Source organism: Megalobrama amblycephala, linkage group LG4 (assembly GCF_018812025.1).
Source record: "Megalobrama amblycephala isolate DHTTF-2021 linkage group LG4, ASM1881202v1, whole genome shotgun sequence".
Taxonomy (NCBI): Eukaryota; Metazoa; Chordata; class Actinopteri; order Cypriniformes; family Xenocyprididae; genus Megalobrama; species Megalobrama amblycephala.
Window position 1 is genome coordinate 18911866 of NC_063047.1, and position 14253 is coordinate 18926118.

At 37.3% G+C, this 14253-nt stretch overlaps 1 protein-coding gene across 1 annotated transcript; it reads left to right on the forward strand.

The window, feature by feature from the left end:
* Positions 1-620: 620 nt before the first annotated feature.
* On the forward strand, positions 621-10943 carry areg (amphiregulin). Its single transcript, XM_048188061.1, has 6 exons — positions 621-1179; positions 4577-4750; positions 7128-7347; positions 7481-7639; positions 10122-10216; positions 10392-10943. Exons 1-5 carry the CDS (start codon positions 1140-1142, stop codon positions 10207-10209), a joined length of 681 nt encoding a protein of 226 aa, XP_048044018.1. The 5' UTR covers positions 621-1139; the 3' UTR covers positions 10210-10216; positions 10392-10943.
* The last annotated feature ends 3310 nt before the right edge of the window (positions 10944-14253 follow it).

Below are 14253 nucleotides of genomic sequence, written 5' to 3' on the forward strand. Positions count from 1 at the left end.
CAGATAACACATCAGCAGCGTCACTGTGGAGTCGTGAACCACACTCCGGAGCAGAAGGGGGCAGTAATGCACCAATAAGCTGGATGCCAACCGCCGTAAAACAGGAAAGAAGAAGAAGAAGAAGTGGAGTCATGAACGCGGATATACAACAGACCTGGAAGAGAATACGATGCTGAATAAAGTCGTAGTTTTTGTTATTTTTGATGCTTCAAAATGTCGCCTAATCGCCAAAAACAACCACGGCGACGTAAAAGTGCATTACCAACGCCGACAGATGAAAGGATTCAATGGAATCAATTCAATGGAAAGGATTCCGGAAGAGAAGACAATTCTGAATAAAGTCGTAGTTTTTGTTATTTTTGGACCAAAATGTATTTTCGATGCTTCATCAAATTCTAACTAACCCACTGATGTCACATGGACTACTTTGATGATGTTTTTATTACCTTTCTGGACATGGACAGTATACCGTACATACATTTTCAATGGAGATGAACGGAGGTCTTACGGGTTTGGAACGACATGAGGGTGAGTCATTAATGACATCATTTTCATTTTTGGGTGAACTAACCCTTTAAGGTTGAACCACTGTAGTCAGGTCAACTGTTTTAACAATGTCTTTAGTACCTTTCTGGACCTTGAAAGTGGTGATTATATTCCTGTCTATGGACAAGGAAATACCTCTCGGATTTCATCAAAAATATCTTAATTTGCGTACCAAAGAAGAACGAAGGTTTTACGGGTGTGGAACGACATGAGGGTGAGTAATTAATGACAGAAATGTTCATTTTTGAGTGAACTAACCCTTTAAAATGATGAATAATTTTCATGTTTACTTATTTAGAAGTATCCCATTCAAATCTCAACAGCATAATACAGTGGAGGTACAGTATTTTAAGCATTCAGCATCAGTGACGTGAAATGGAAAATGAATGGTAAATAATGACTTCTGTATGAATGACCACTGGATGAATTCTACAAATGGACTCTCGTCAATCATTTACCTTACAAAAGGCACCAACAAACACATACATTATCTGTGTGTGTGTGTGAAGGGGAAACCTCCCTATAAAAGCTCCTCCTGGATGATAAGTACATGACAAACAGAAACTCAACACGGAATTCAGCTGTCAGCTGCCATGAACCTACAGCGCCTCTCCTCTCTGCTGCTCTGTGTCGGTGAGTTTGCTTTTCTCCATCCTATTCCCTGTCAAACTAAGGGCCAACACAGTAATGGAAAACTAAAATTGTGATTTCCAGATCTGAAATACTCCAGTCCTTAAAAATAAATTAAATCATAAAATGTTATCTTTTGTTTGTGTGTGTGAATATATGTTTTAATTATGCTCTAGAATTTATTCCTTTTGTTTGCAAATTCTATTAAATAATGTTTAAAATCCTTGTTCATTAATGAAAAAGTAACAAGTGGGAAAATCATGAGAAAACAGGTGAAATCTGCAACATATTCTCTTCCATGTTCAGTGTAAATCTTTTTGCATTTGCTTATTTATTTATTTATTTATTTATTTATTTTTTACTGTATTTCAATTTCACTTTGACAATTGATAAAAGACAATTGACTCTAGGATAGTAAACTTCCTTCAAAACTAGCTTGAACTCTCTAGCTGAATGAAGTACAGATATTTTGTTTACGTCTCTAGACAAACAGGGCTGTGGGAAATTGATTCGGCTTGTAGTAACATGCCTCTGAATAGCTGTGAGCTCCGGCTTTTCCCATATAGGTGTATGCCAAAACGCCACACAGTTTAAATCTCGGCTGTCTGTTGTCATGTTCAGCGTCACAAAGCACTTATTGTTCATTGCAAAGGACAGAGGATTAGGGCGTCACACTGCTGTCTTAAATATATATTTAGCTTTCCGAAATAACGTTTGAAAGGTCATCCCGGCTCACAATAATAGGTGTGTGTGTGTTTCTAGGAGAGGAATTTCTTTGACAATTAAACGTAGGATTCCAGTCTGTAGGAGTGTTCAGATCAAATGCGTTTACTCACACATTCTCCGTGCAGACTTGTTTGACTGCAGCAGTCGCCAGATCATGCCTGTGATAGAAGGGCACATACGCCACTTTATGTCACTGAATGTCGTTGAATTACCAAATATCAAAGTATTTATTACAAAAAAAAAAAATGTTTGTCAACAAAGTTTAAATTGTAAAACAGTTAAAGGTAGGGTAGGCAATTTTTTATATAAATACTTTTTGTTATACTGTTTGAAACTCAATCAGAAGTGGTTTAAACATGTACATATATCTTCTGTGGAAGTCTCAGGACCAAACATTCGGTCCGAATGCAATGATATGAATGTCCTACCTGCCTGTCAACATGTATTTCCATGCCTCTACGCACCCTGCTCACGCAGACATCACACGTCATCAGTGCGTTCAATAAGGCTATGCAGAGTTGTAGACAGACAGTCACCGAGCACCACAAACAAACAGCAGCCGCCTTTTACAGTTCCTCCTGAACCAAACAACGAGCTTATGCTGCATTCACGCCATGTCGTAACCGAGATGGAAACCCATGACGTTCTACCTAGAGTCCTCAGACTCGACATGTCAACACTATCAACGCTAAAATGAATCTGCAGCAGTCAGGTGGTACAATTAAGAGCTCTGGAATTTGTTTACGTTCATTATAATTGTAATGTTATGTGCTTTAAGCCATGAGGTAACTTAACGCCATGTGACGCTTTGCTGTGTGCGTTCATTTGTTTTGGAGGAGGCGTGGCTTTGGAGAGCACTGAGAAGGGAGGGTGGGATCTTATGCTTTCAAAGCTAGCTTGCTATTGCTAGCCTCTCTGAAAATTGCCTACCCTACCTTTAATATAGTGTGGCTGTATCCTCATCCTCTGCTTCCATACTTATATAAAAAAAAGAGTCCCTTGCACGGGTCAAAATGACCCGGAGCCCTAAAATTATACTTTTTTTGTCCAGAAAGCTTATATCATTTCTGAATTTTTTTTTTGTAGATTTTTAATTAATTTCATTTACCGTTAAATTAATTGATTTTATCAATAAATAATAATTTAAGCACATTCTTTCAACGTAAATTCAAAATAACTCACCATTTCATGCATAACCCTGTTAATTCAGCTCAAAATATCTCATATTGGGTGACTCTGTGACTGATATTTTATGACTCTTGCCACTAGATGGCATTATAGTCTTTTTGCCAATTTTTTTGTATTTGTGTGGGGGGTGGGGGTGCTCTGCATTGTAAATGTACACATATCTGTGTGCAGTCTGCATTGTGACATTGACTTTTATTTGAAAAAATTTGAAAAAAAAAAAAAGAAAAACATTGCCCCCCATTATATGACCCCCAATAATGTGTGTGTGTGTGTATGCATGTGAGTGTGTTCTGCATTTGGGATGTTCTATAGTCTCATGCCTTCATTTGTGTGTGTGGTTGTTCTGAATTGTGCCAGATATTTTGACAAATTAAAAAAATTCTTCACATTCCATTCATTCCAATGCGGGTCCAAATTTACATTTGTTACTATTTTTATTACAACCACATAAAATCCGTGAATCCATTGACTTTTGTGTGCGTGTGTGTATTCCAAATTCAAGTGCGACAAAAGGTCTTGGACCACTCTGATGAACACTCAATTGTTAAAATCTTTTTAAAAATTAATTTTGGGTCAAAATGACCCAAGGAGAGGATAGGAATATGTTAATAGTTAATAGTTATTGTTCGATAGACATTTATTGCCACACACCCAGGGTTAGTAGAATGTGTTCCTGCAATTTTCAGATAATGGCACATACGATTGCTAAGCTGAAAGGAAATCAAATGGATCCTATATACTTGTTCCTCCTCTTTTTGCACATCATTCCAAATAAATACATGCCTGTCTTTGTAATCTTTTCATCAAAACTACCCCACCTATGCAACAACGTTACCATGGATGCTTAAGTTTCAGCCAACAGATGCTGGCTGTGTTTCAGGATGGGAGTAGTCCTCCATGTTCACATCAGGTCTGACTCCATTCTGCATTATAACGCCCACTTGTCTTGATCCCAATCAATTCCTGATGGATAAAACCCAGCCTACTTTTTTTTTCCCCAGCTGAATATCTTGTTTCACTGTAGAAATTGACTTTACGCTGTACAAATGATTTTTCGAATCTGTAAATAAAACAGATTATTAGGTAACAGGTGTCCAAACAAGGAAAGGAGACATAAAGGAGTCTAATTTTGTATTGTAGTTGCAGCAGGTGCAATGTTACCTCACATAACCTCCAGTTTTCCACTCGCTTATGTCTTTCACTGTCATATTTTCTCTCACACACACATACATAGCTAGTTTGATCAGTACAATATAGGCTACATGGGGTGTTTACGGGATGACTCAACATCAACCGCAACTTTAGAAGATTAACCTCTCTTTATATTCCCTAATTGAGGTTAATGTGTCATTGTGTTATAATGAAGCGTTTGATCCTGTTATTATTTGCAAATTGGGCCGAAACAGCATTCCTCACAATATAAGAAGTTGCTCTACTTCTGCTGTGATATAACAGGCTGATTCATTGCATGTGTGTCTGTGTCCAGCTTGCAGTGCAGTTTTCACTATAAGAGCAGCAGCCACTCACACATCTGCACTGGATCATGGAACCGTGATGTCATCATCAGGGGAGGGGCTTCAGAGTGCCGTGGGAGAAGATTTGGAATCTGATGACGATCAGGATCCATCAGGAATGTTCAATGATCCATCTTCGTTTAAAGGTACATTATGTAACTTTTTTTTGTTCAAAAAATTACCTTCATACACTATGGTATGCCTATTCTAAGTGTTTATATTTTAGACCTGTCGGGTTGGTTTTTTGCGGGAAATTGCGTACATACATCACTCGCCCGTCATACCCGTAAATAGAGAAAAGTTGCTCGGTATAGGTTAGTTGTCGGAACGAGCGAGAACGCGACAGAGCTTGTAATAAAATTTGTAAAGCATTATCTATTGTGAAGGCTCATTTATTTTCAAGGAAGTGTCTATTAATGGGTATAGATACAGTAATATCTTCAGCTAGTCAGCTTGAGATCCTTTCCGTCTGGTTCCCTTAAGCCTAATAGTGAATGTTTTATGAGCAGTAGGAGGATAACCTTATTCATCCGCATAGTCACACCACTCTGCACTCGCAACCACCAGCCATAAGGCGCACGGATCTGACTTTGACCGGGAAGGAGCCACCCTACCCAGCCTGGGGGAATGGGTCAGGGTACATGGAGGTTCGCCCAAACTTTGCCAACTTGGACTTAGTCGTTGCATGCAGTTTTGATTTTCATAATCCATGCAGTTTTGATTTTTATCCACTAGATGGCCAAAAATTACATAGTGTACCTAAAGGTACTCTCACAAACTTGTCCACTTACTTGTGAAAATTTCCCACAGATGTCAATTATTCTTAGATTAAGCTAATTATAATTACTACCCAGACTAGTACCTTTTGGGATTTTAATAAGGACATTAAATGCATCATCTATGAACCACAAAGGTTAAAGTCCCCCTGCAGTCAATGATTTTATCCTTTAAAACTCATCTTTGATCACCAAAATGACATATTTAAACTTTTTTTTTTTTCCTGTGAAAAAAATGTCTTCATGCCTTAAAGGGATAGTTCACCCAAAAATGAAAATGTGATGTTTATCTGCTTACCCCCAGCGCATTCAAGATGTAGGTGACTTTGTTTCTTCAGTAGAACACAAATGATGATTTTTAACTCCAACCGTTGCTGTCTGTCAGTCGTATAATGCATGTTCAAACTTCGTCTATAAGAGAAAAAAAACATGCACAGACAAATCCAAATGAAACCCTGCGGCTCGTGACGACACATTGATGTCCTAAGACACGAAACGATCCGTTTGTGCGAGAAACCTAACAGAATTTATATAATTTTTTACCTCTAATACACCACTATGTCCAAATGCCTTGAGCATGCGCACTCATTGACGGATACGCACGAGAGATCACTTCCGTCATCAGAACACGTTTTCAGACCTCACACACCGGATGCTCAAGGCAGTTGGACATAGTGATGTTTTAGAGGTAAAAAATGATATAAATACTGTTCGGTTTCTCGCACAAACCGATCGTTTCATGTCTTAGGACATCAGTGTATCGTCACGAGCCGCAGGGTTTAATTTGGATTTGTCTGTGCATGTTTTTATTTTCTTTGAACATGCATTATACGACTGACAGACGGCAACGGTTGGAGTTAAAAATCATCATTTGTGTTCTACTGAAGAAACAAAGTCACCTACATCTTGAATGCCCTGGGGGTAAGCAGATAAACATCACATTTTCATTTTTGGGTGAACTATCCCTTTAAAATAGCTGAATCTAACTCTACACCCTTGCTTCATTTAATATATGCAGATCAATGAATATGCTAATTAGCCCCGCCTCCACTCGCTCAGGGCAGCTCAAAGATCCACTCGGTCAACTTACTGAGGTAAACGCTGCACAATGCTATCGCTCTTTACAACGTCACACACATAACGGAAATTAACATAATTAGTCTTTTGCTTGACTATGTTATCAAACAGCTAATAATGTGTTGCTAATATTACACAAACCATGTTCCCGTTCGCCATCTCAGAGTCAGACAGCTGCCTTCTAACAATCAGTATCCTTACAAATGCTTTGAACAACTCAGAACGTCAGTGAAGAGAGACATATAGTTCATCATAACATCATAATATACATCATACACCCGCCATATTGATAAATCTACACGATTTTTCATATCAACAGGTAAAAATATACTGGGATAACCTGGTTTCTCTCGAGACTCCCCTGAAAGTTCGCTGTTAATGATATGCTAAAGCCCGCCGGCACGTTGACGTGATTGGTTACAAGGTAGATTGTGACGTCAGAAACGCCAGCTTTTTTTCACTGCAGTTTTAAGGAGAAAATACTCAGCAATGCTGTTGACTGATGAATTTGCAAATAGTTTGTCTTAAAGCATATTAAAATCACCACATAGATATATAAACAACATTAAAAACTTGAGGGGGACTTTAAATGTAAAAAAACAAATAAAAGTATAGAAAACAAATATTCTCACACACATCAAAAGTCTCTCATGTATCTTATATCTTTCAGTAACCCAAGTCAGTAGAGACGAGCAGAATCAAAAGCGCTCTGGGCGCAAAAAGAACAAAGGACGGAAAAAGAATAAAAATATCACTCCCGTTCAGCCGAATCACACATCCAATCACAGGAGCCACAGCACCACCGCTGACCCCTGCCTGACCTCTCACGTGGACTACTGCATCCACGGCCACTGCACGTACCTGCACGGCCTGAGAGAGCCCGTCTGTGTGTGAGTGACCCTCACCTGCATGCACACTACATAGAAACATCTCACACACATCTCAAAAGAGTTTATAATGAATGAAAATCAGGCAAATGTTGGATTCAGTTTGTGTGAAGAAATGAATATATGATTGTTTCAGATGTAAGAGGGGTTATGACGGAGAACGCTGTGGGATCCAGCTCCTTGGGACGTCTCGGGATGAAAGCGGCGCTGAAACGACCCACACCGCACTCGTCATCATGGCTGTCGTCCTGTCGATCATCAGCTGCCTAGCCATCCTGCTTATGGTCTGTGTGCAGTAAGTACAGTACCAAGCGCATTACATTCAGAGTTCGCTTGCTAAGTATTCAGTACACCCACACACTCATTCATCTCTCACTCGCAAAACACGCCTGTTGTGACAGCATTCATTTATACACCATCGGTTTGGACACACCTACTCTTTCTATATCGTTATTATTGTAAATCATACTAAGCCATCAAAACTATGAGATAACACAAATGGACGTATGGAAATTATGTAGCGACCAAAACGTGGGAAACAAATCTCTTTTATAGCCTGTTTGAGCCTCTGCTTTGTCTAGATTCCAGATTTGCTCATACTGGAAATTCATAAACCAACTTTGCGAGGCGTAACTTGGGATGGTTTTGAAGGAGTTAACATGTATTCTGGATACTTTATGATATATTATTTTTTCTCCACTGTCCAGGTTTGTGAAGAAATTCATATTATATTTATATTTGTCTAATAAATTCATTTCAAGCATTTACACGGAAGCAGTGACCCAGTTGTTACTATCATGATCAGGACCCCAACATGACAATATTACAGTGATAAAGTCCTCTGAGGTCATTTTCACTACACTACAATTGAGACGCTAGATGCTGCCAGATGTATTATGTATAAAACAAGAGAGCACTCATTTGCAATAAATAGTGGCGCAGGAATGGCGTCAAAACCCGGAAGACTAATATAGTGCAACAGTGCCTGCCTACTTTTTCAGCGGCGCTGGTTATGGAAATATTTTTTCCATTCATTTCTTCCATTGGGATTTCAAAAAAGTCTTTGTTAAAGCATTATAAGCCATGAAACAAACCAATCAGCTATGAGGTGAATCACAACATTACAAACTTTGATTTGAGAAAAAAGTATTTGAAAATTGAACAAAAAGTCAAAGGTACAAGACTGTGTACTTAACGGCTTCAATGAGGGAAAGAACTACAGTCCCATGAAGCATTGCGAACAGCATAATTGAATCAAACAGATGGAGAAATATAAAACTACTCATTTAAATGTGTTGATTATATATATATAAACAATATATGATATGCATGTGTATATATACAGTATTTTGAGAGTGTTTAGGGAGATCTCAATTAAGTCATTTGCGATGCTTCAAGGGAGTGGGCGGAGATAAAGAGCTCTATTTGCTTGCTTTGACTCTGATTGGTGGAATTTTCTGTGCAGCATCATGGGTAATGTAGTTTTTCACCATGAATTCCACTGTTAAACACAATTATTTTAAAAATAAGTTGAAATAATGCAGGCTGATGGCTCCAACAGAAGCAAATACTATTGATTAGCAACCTCGTAGCACAGTAAGGCTGTCTTTAAAGGTTTATAAGTTACTGTTAAAAATCAGTTTCCCTATGGAGAAAATGAATGGAGTTTTTGCTTCCAGAACCCGACTGTTGCACTCTTTTCACCCCTAGTTTTTAAATTTATGAGTAAAATAAATCCTGTGGTAAACATGGGTTGACGATACTTAGGCATTTTGTTCTACAACGTAAATTACACACCCATACTGAAAATGCAAATTATGAAGCAGTTATGAATAATTATGTTTCTAATAAGTTACTAGATAAGAGCGTTTGGGGTGTGAGTGTGTGCAGTTTACGTTGTACAGCCAAACATCAAAGTATCCTCTCAAGTTATGTTTACCACAGGCCTTATTTTACTCATAAATTGAAAAACCCAATAGTAAAATCTCAAGGGAACCAGGTGCGAATTAGTTTTGACATCATCCCTGCACCACTCTATACCATGTGGAATCGATATGCACAATGGGTAATATTTATGCATACTAGCATTCTAGCTTGAATTAGGAAATCATAATGCAGCCAAAGATAAATTATGAGAAACAAATGAATAGTTCACCTCCTGAATATTTAGTACATTTTGTCACGTGACAGATGAACAAATCCTTCATGAACAATTCTGCAATTGACCAGTTTTTTTTTTAAAGGGGACCTATAATGGCCATTTTACAAGATGTAATAAAAGTCTCTGGTGTCCCCAGAATGAAGTTTCAGCTCAAAATCCCCCACAGATCATTTATTTGCCCCTATTTGGGTGTGAGCAAAAACACGCCGTTTTTGTGTGTGTCCCTTTAAATGCAAATGAGCTGCTGCTCCCGGCCCCCTTTCCAGAAGAGGGCGGAGCTTTAACAGCTCAACAACAACAAAGCTGGAGAATCTCACGCAGTGATTTCAAAAAGTGATTTCTGTAACAGAAAATATCTCTCTTTGCAATGAACTTTGAGCATCATAACTTTGCAGATGTTGTTTATGCTCAAACAGCAACATTACACACTAACTAAAGTTAAAAAAGTGAAATCATAATCAAGTACCCAACATAGAAGAAGAAATAACAACATACAAATGTTCCTACATCCAACTATCAAGCAAAGTTCAATGGGAAGCGATTATATGAGTAATTAATAAGAGCTAAATAAAAATGTACTAAATGTATTTTTTGTTGTTTTGTTTTTATATTCCAGCTATAGAACACATCATCGCTTTCAGGCAGCTTTCCTGACCTCCACTAACGAGAGAGAGAAACTAGAGAAGAAGAACATTATGGTGTGAGGAGAAAGTAAGACCAAGTAAAAAATAAAATATAAAATAGACTCAAAGCCACAATGTTATGGTTTCTCTATTATATTCTGGTCTCTAGTAATGGCTATAGTCCCTTCTTAAGTGTAGTAGGCTACTATTAAAACATCTACAAACTCTTGTGTGTTGTTTATGGAATATTGTTTTTGTTTCAGGTAGAAGTCACACTGATGTCACTGGTGAGGAGTGCACTACAGATATATTGCACATAAGGTGCATCCCAATTCGCGTACTTATGCACTATTCTATGCCTTTTTGTAGTATAAACAGTGCGAGTAGTGTGTATGCACTGAAAAGATACCAAAAAGACAAAGTCCACTTTAAATACTAGGATAATGCACTTAATTAACTGAAAATACAAAGTGTGGAATGTTGGAGACTTCATGCACTGGACTGTTGAAGCTTTAATTACGCAGCGAAGAGGGAGCGGCATCAGACTCCGATGTTGAATGATAAAATAACCTTATAAAATTCATACACTACTTGGTTGAGTACATAGTGCATAAGTACATAGTGTATAAGTGTATAGTGAGTCATTTGAGACGCAACTAGAATAATATAATAAACCCTATTGTAACTTATTGTTTGTACCTATTTATTAACAAATATAATTTCCTTAGTATTTGTCTATTTTGATAATAAAAAAGTAATGTTTATTTGATATGCGATATTTATGTACACATATGAAATAAAGGACACTCTCATAAGATTTGTCTTTCAGTCTCCTTTTTTCCCCTTTTCTCTTTCTGTGAATTCTTATCTAAAACATTAAAAGTAATATAAGTTAGATCCAGAATATAGGATGTGTATTATCAGTGTCATCTGAAAAGCAGTCCAAAGATGAGCAGAATGCCAAAAAATGAAAAATAATTAAAAAACAAACTTTTAATTTCTGGAATAATTCAATTCTGGAGATAAAGAGACCTAGCCTGCATTGATTTCACAGTAGAATTCTGAATACAGTCTTTTAAAGTCAACATGAATCCAACACCTATTGTGACGTATATCTGAGTGAAATGGCTTCTCGAACAAGAAAAAATGTAAGATGTGACTTGGTTTTGTTCATGGGGAATTCACAACCACGGTTGTGGTTTGCTATTGGTGGATCTCATGTGAGTGACAAGTTGCCCCGCCCTCACGCCAGTAAACACATCATCAGAGAAGAGATGTCGCTGCAAGAGGGAAGGGAAGATATTTTGATGAAAGATTACAAAGGCACATGAATTGAAAAAATATATATATAAATAATTTATAATGCATACTGCAATATTCCATAAAAACAAGAATTGTCCATTTTTATTTAATGGTGACTTAGATCAAGTAAGTAAAATGATTAGGGGACCTACATTCAAAAAAATGAATTGTTGGATTTACTTAAAAAATAAGTGTCAAGTGGTTCCACGCAACAATATTGAGTAATTTGTACAAGAAACTATTTAGTTGAATGAACAAAAGAAATTCAAGTAAAGCTGACAAAATTTCTTTTAGTAAATACAAATCATTTGAATGTCACTGTTACATAATATTTATATGTGCAGTTTACTTAATAATGTTATGTTGATTACGTAAGTTACGTTGATTTTTTTGAATAATCATTTAAATAAAAAGGATACAACATATCAGAATGCAGCCCCTCACCCCAAAATACACTCAAAAAATAATTCATTGAACAAACTCAATTGAATTTCAATGGAATTTCATCCTATAAGCATGCGTATATGAGTGCGCACAGCCTAAACACAGGCGACACTCTTCTGCATGATGGTAAGCACAAAATTCAAAAACATTACAGAAACTACTCTAAATGAACATTAAACACTAACATAAACTAACAACATCTTTCCCTTTACTGAAAAACACATAAAATAACACTTTAATCCCTAAATTTACTCTCCTAATGCAGTCCCTTGCAAAGCATGCTGGGAACTACGGATCCACTGCACAGTTAGTTATGTCAACAATAATGTGCGCGTTTCACACAGCAATGTTAAGTTGACTGAACAAACACTTACTAAGTAAAGCTGACAATACTCAATTTTAGTAGAAACAACGCAGTTAAATTACGTTCATGTAGTTACATGAGTTTTTTAAGTAATGTGAACAAGGGTGGTTTGAGTGAAACTAACAACAGTGAAAGTTCATTTTTTTGAGTGTATAATGCCCCTTTTCACAAGATGTAATATAAGTCTCTGGTGTCTCCAGAATGTGTCTGTGAAGTTTCAGCTCAAAATACCCCACAGATCATTTATTATAGCTTGTCAAATTTGCCCCTATTTGGGTGTGAGCAAAAAAAACACTGTTTTTGTGTGTGTCCCTTTAAATGCAAATGAGCTGCTGCTCCCGGCCCCCTTTCCAGAAGAGGGTGGAGCTTTAACAGCTCAACAACAACGGCATGTCAGCAACACTCTACTACAACAACTCTTCCTCTTCTCTAAAGCAGCACAACATGGCCCCGCCCCCTTTGTTGCATGTTCTCGGGGGCGGGGTTTATGTAAATTTTGGGGTTTGTGATGTCACTAACCTGGGAAAAAACTCATTGTAGTCCCTACCAGCTGTTCGTTGTAGTCCTTAAAAAGAGAATTCTATAAAAAAAATATCTCCCTTTGCATTGAACTTTGAGTGTCGTAACTTTGCAGATGTTGTTTATGCTCAAACAGCAACATCACACACTAATTAAATTTATTTAACTAAAGTTATATTTTGCTGCGCAACCATAAAGAAGAAGATGGAGGGTTGGGATCCTTCAGTTTTCTAAAATTGATTTGTGTTCCGTTCGTGAAGTGAAGTAAGACCAGAATTACCAGACGAGCCACCAAAATGGAAAGGATTAATTCTGTTTCTTATACTTAAGGAGTATATGTCAATCTGTATATCTATGAGTATTAATTAACAGATGAAAGCAGACATCTGACGCAGTCATTGTTAGTACCTTAAGCCTGCTCAGGTGGAGTCTCTTAACGCCTCTCCCTGCAATTTTCTGCAAAGTCCAATTTCTTTCCCCCAATCATTTTTAATCCTTATGAGAGCTGTTGTTTCATAACATAATGGAAGATAATGTAATACAGACATAAAAGCGGATCAAGAAAAAGTGAGATTGTTTGATCAGCTCGGCTCTCTTTGGTGTACAGGCAAAACAGGTTAACCTTGGGCAGATCAAGTGTACATATGTTTGCTCAAAGAGGCACAAACCAGGAGGAGAAGCCACATTAATTAATGCTGAAACCACTGAAGGTATAACTAGGACTAAATCACTTTCAATACTTGCCAACGCTCTCAGAAATTTGGCTAGCAAGGTTCTCTAAAGGTTATGAACAAACCTTCCAGTAACGTTAAAGGCACAATATGTAATTTTTCGCTGCTAGAGGTCATCATACACATTGTATGATGGAGAAAATGCTGTAATGTTACTAAAAATAAAGCTGATAATAATACACAAGTCAAAATATATATAAAACACTGTTTTAGTAGTTTTTGGATATTTTAATCAAAAAATCTTACGTATTGTGCCTTTAATAGAACGTTCATTCAAAATGATGTGGTCTCACAATACTTAACAGATCATTAGTTGTAAATTGTAATTCAAGTTATTAGAAATGCCATTTCACGTGGATTCATATATTTTTGGCCTACATATCCATGTTGGAATATACATGGTATATAATGATCTGCTCAATATATTGTTTGTTAATGACAAATATTAAGAAATTACACATATGTATACTGAAGCATGACAAACAAATAAATAAAGTAGCCCAGGCCTATCTCTAACATCAAAATGGCCGGTGGTTGGTTTAGTTCAGGGGTGCCCAATCCTGTTCCTGGAGATCTACCTACCGGCAAAGTTTAGCTCCAACCCTGATAAAACACACCTGAATCAGTTAATTAAGATCTCAAGGAGCACTTCATAATTACAGACAGGTGTGTAGAGCTGAACTCTGTAGGAAGGTAGATCTCCAGGAACAGGATTGGGCACCCCTGGTTTAGTTGTTCAGGACTTCTAAATTATCTGCCAAAACT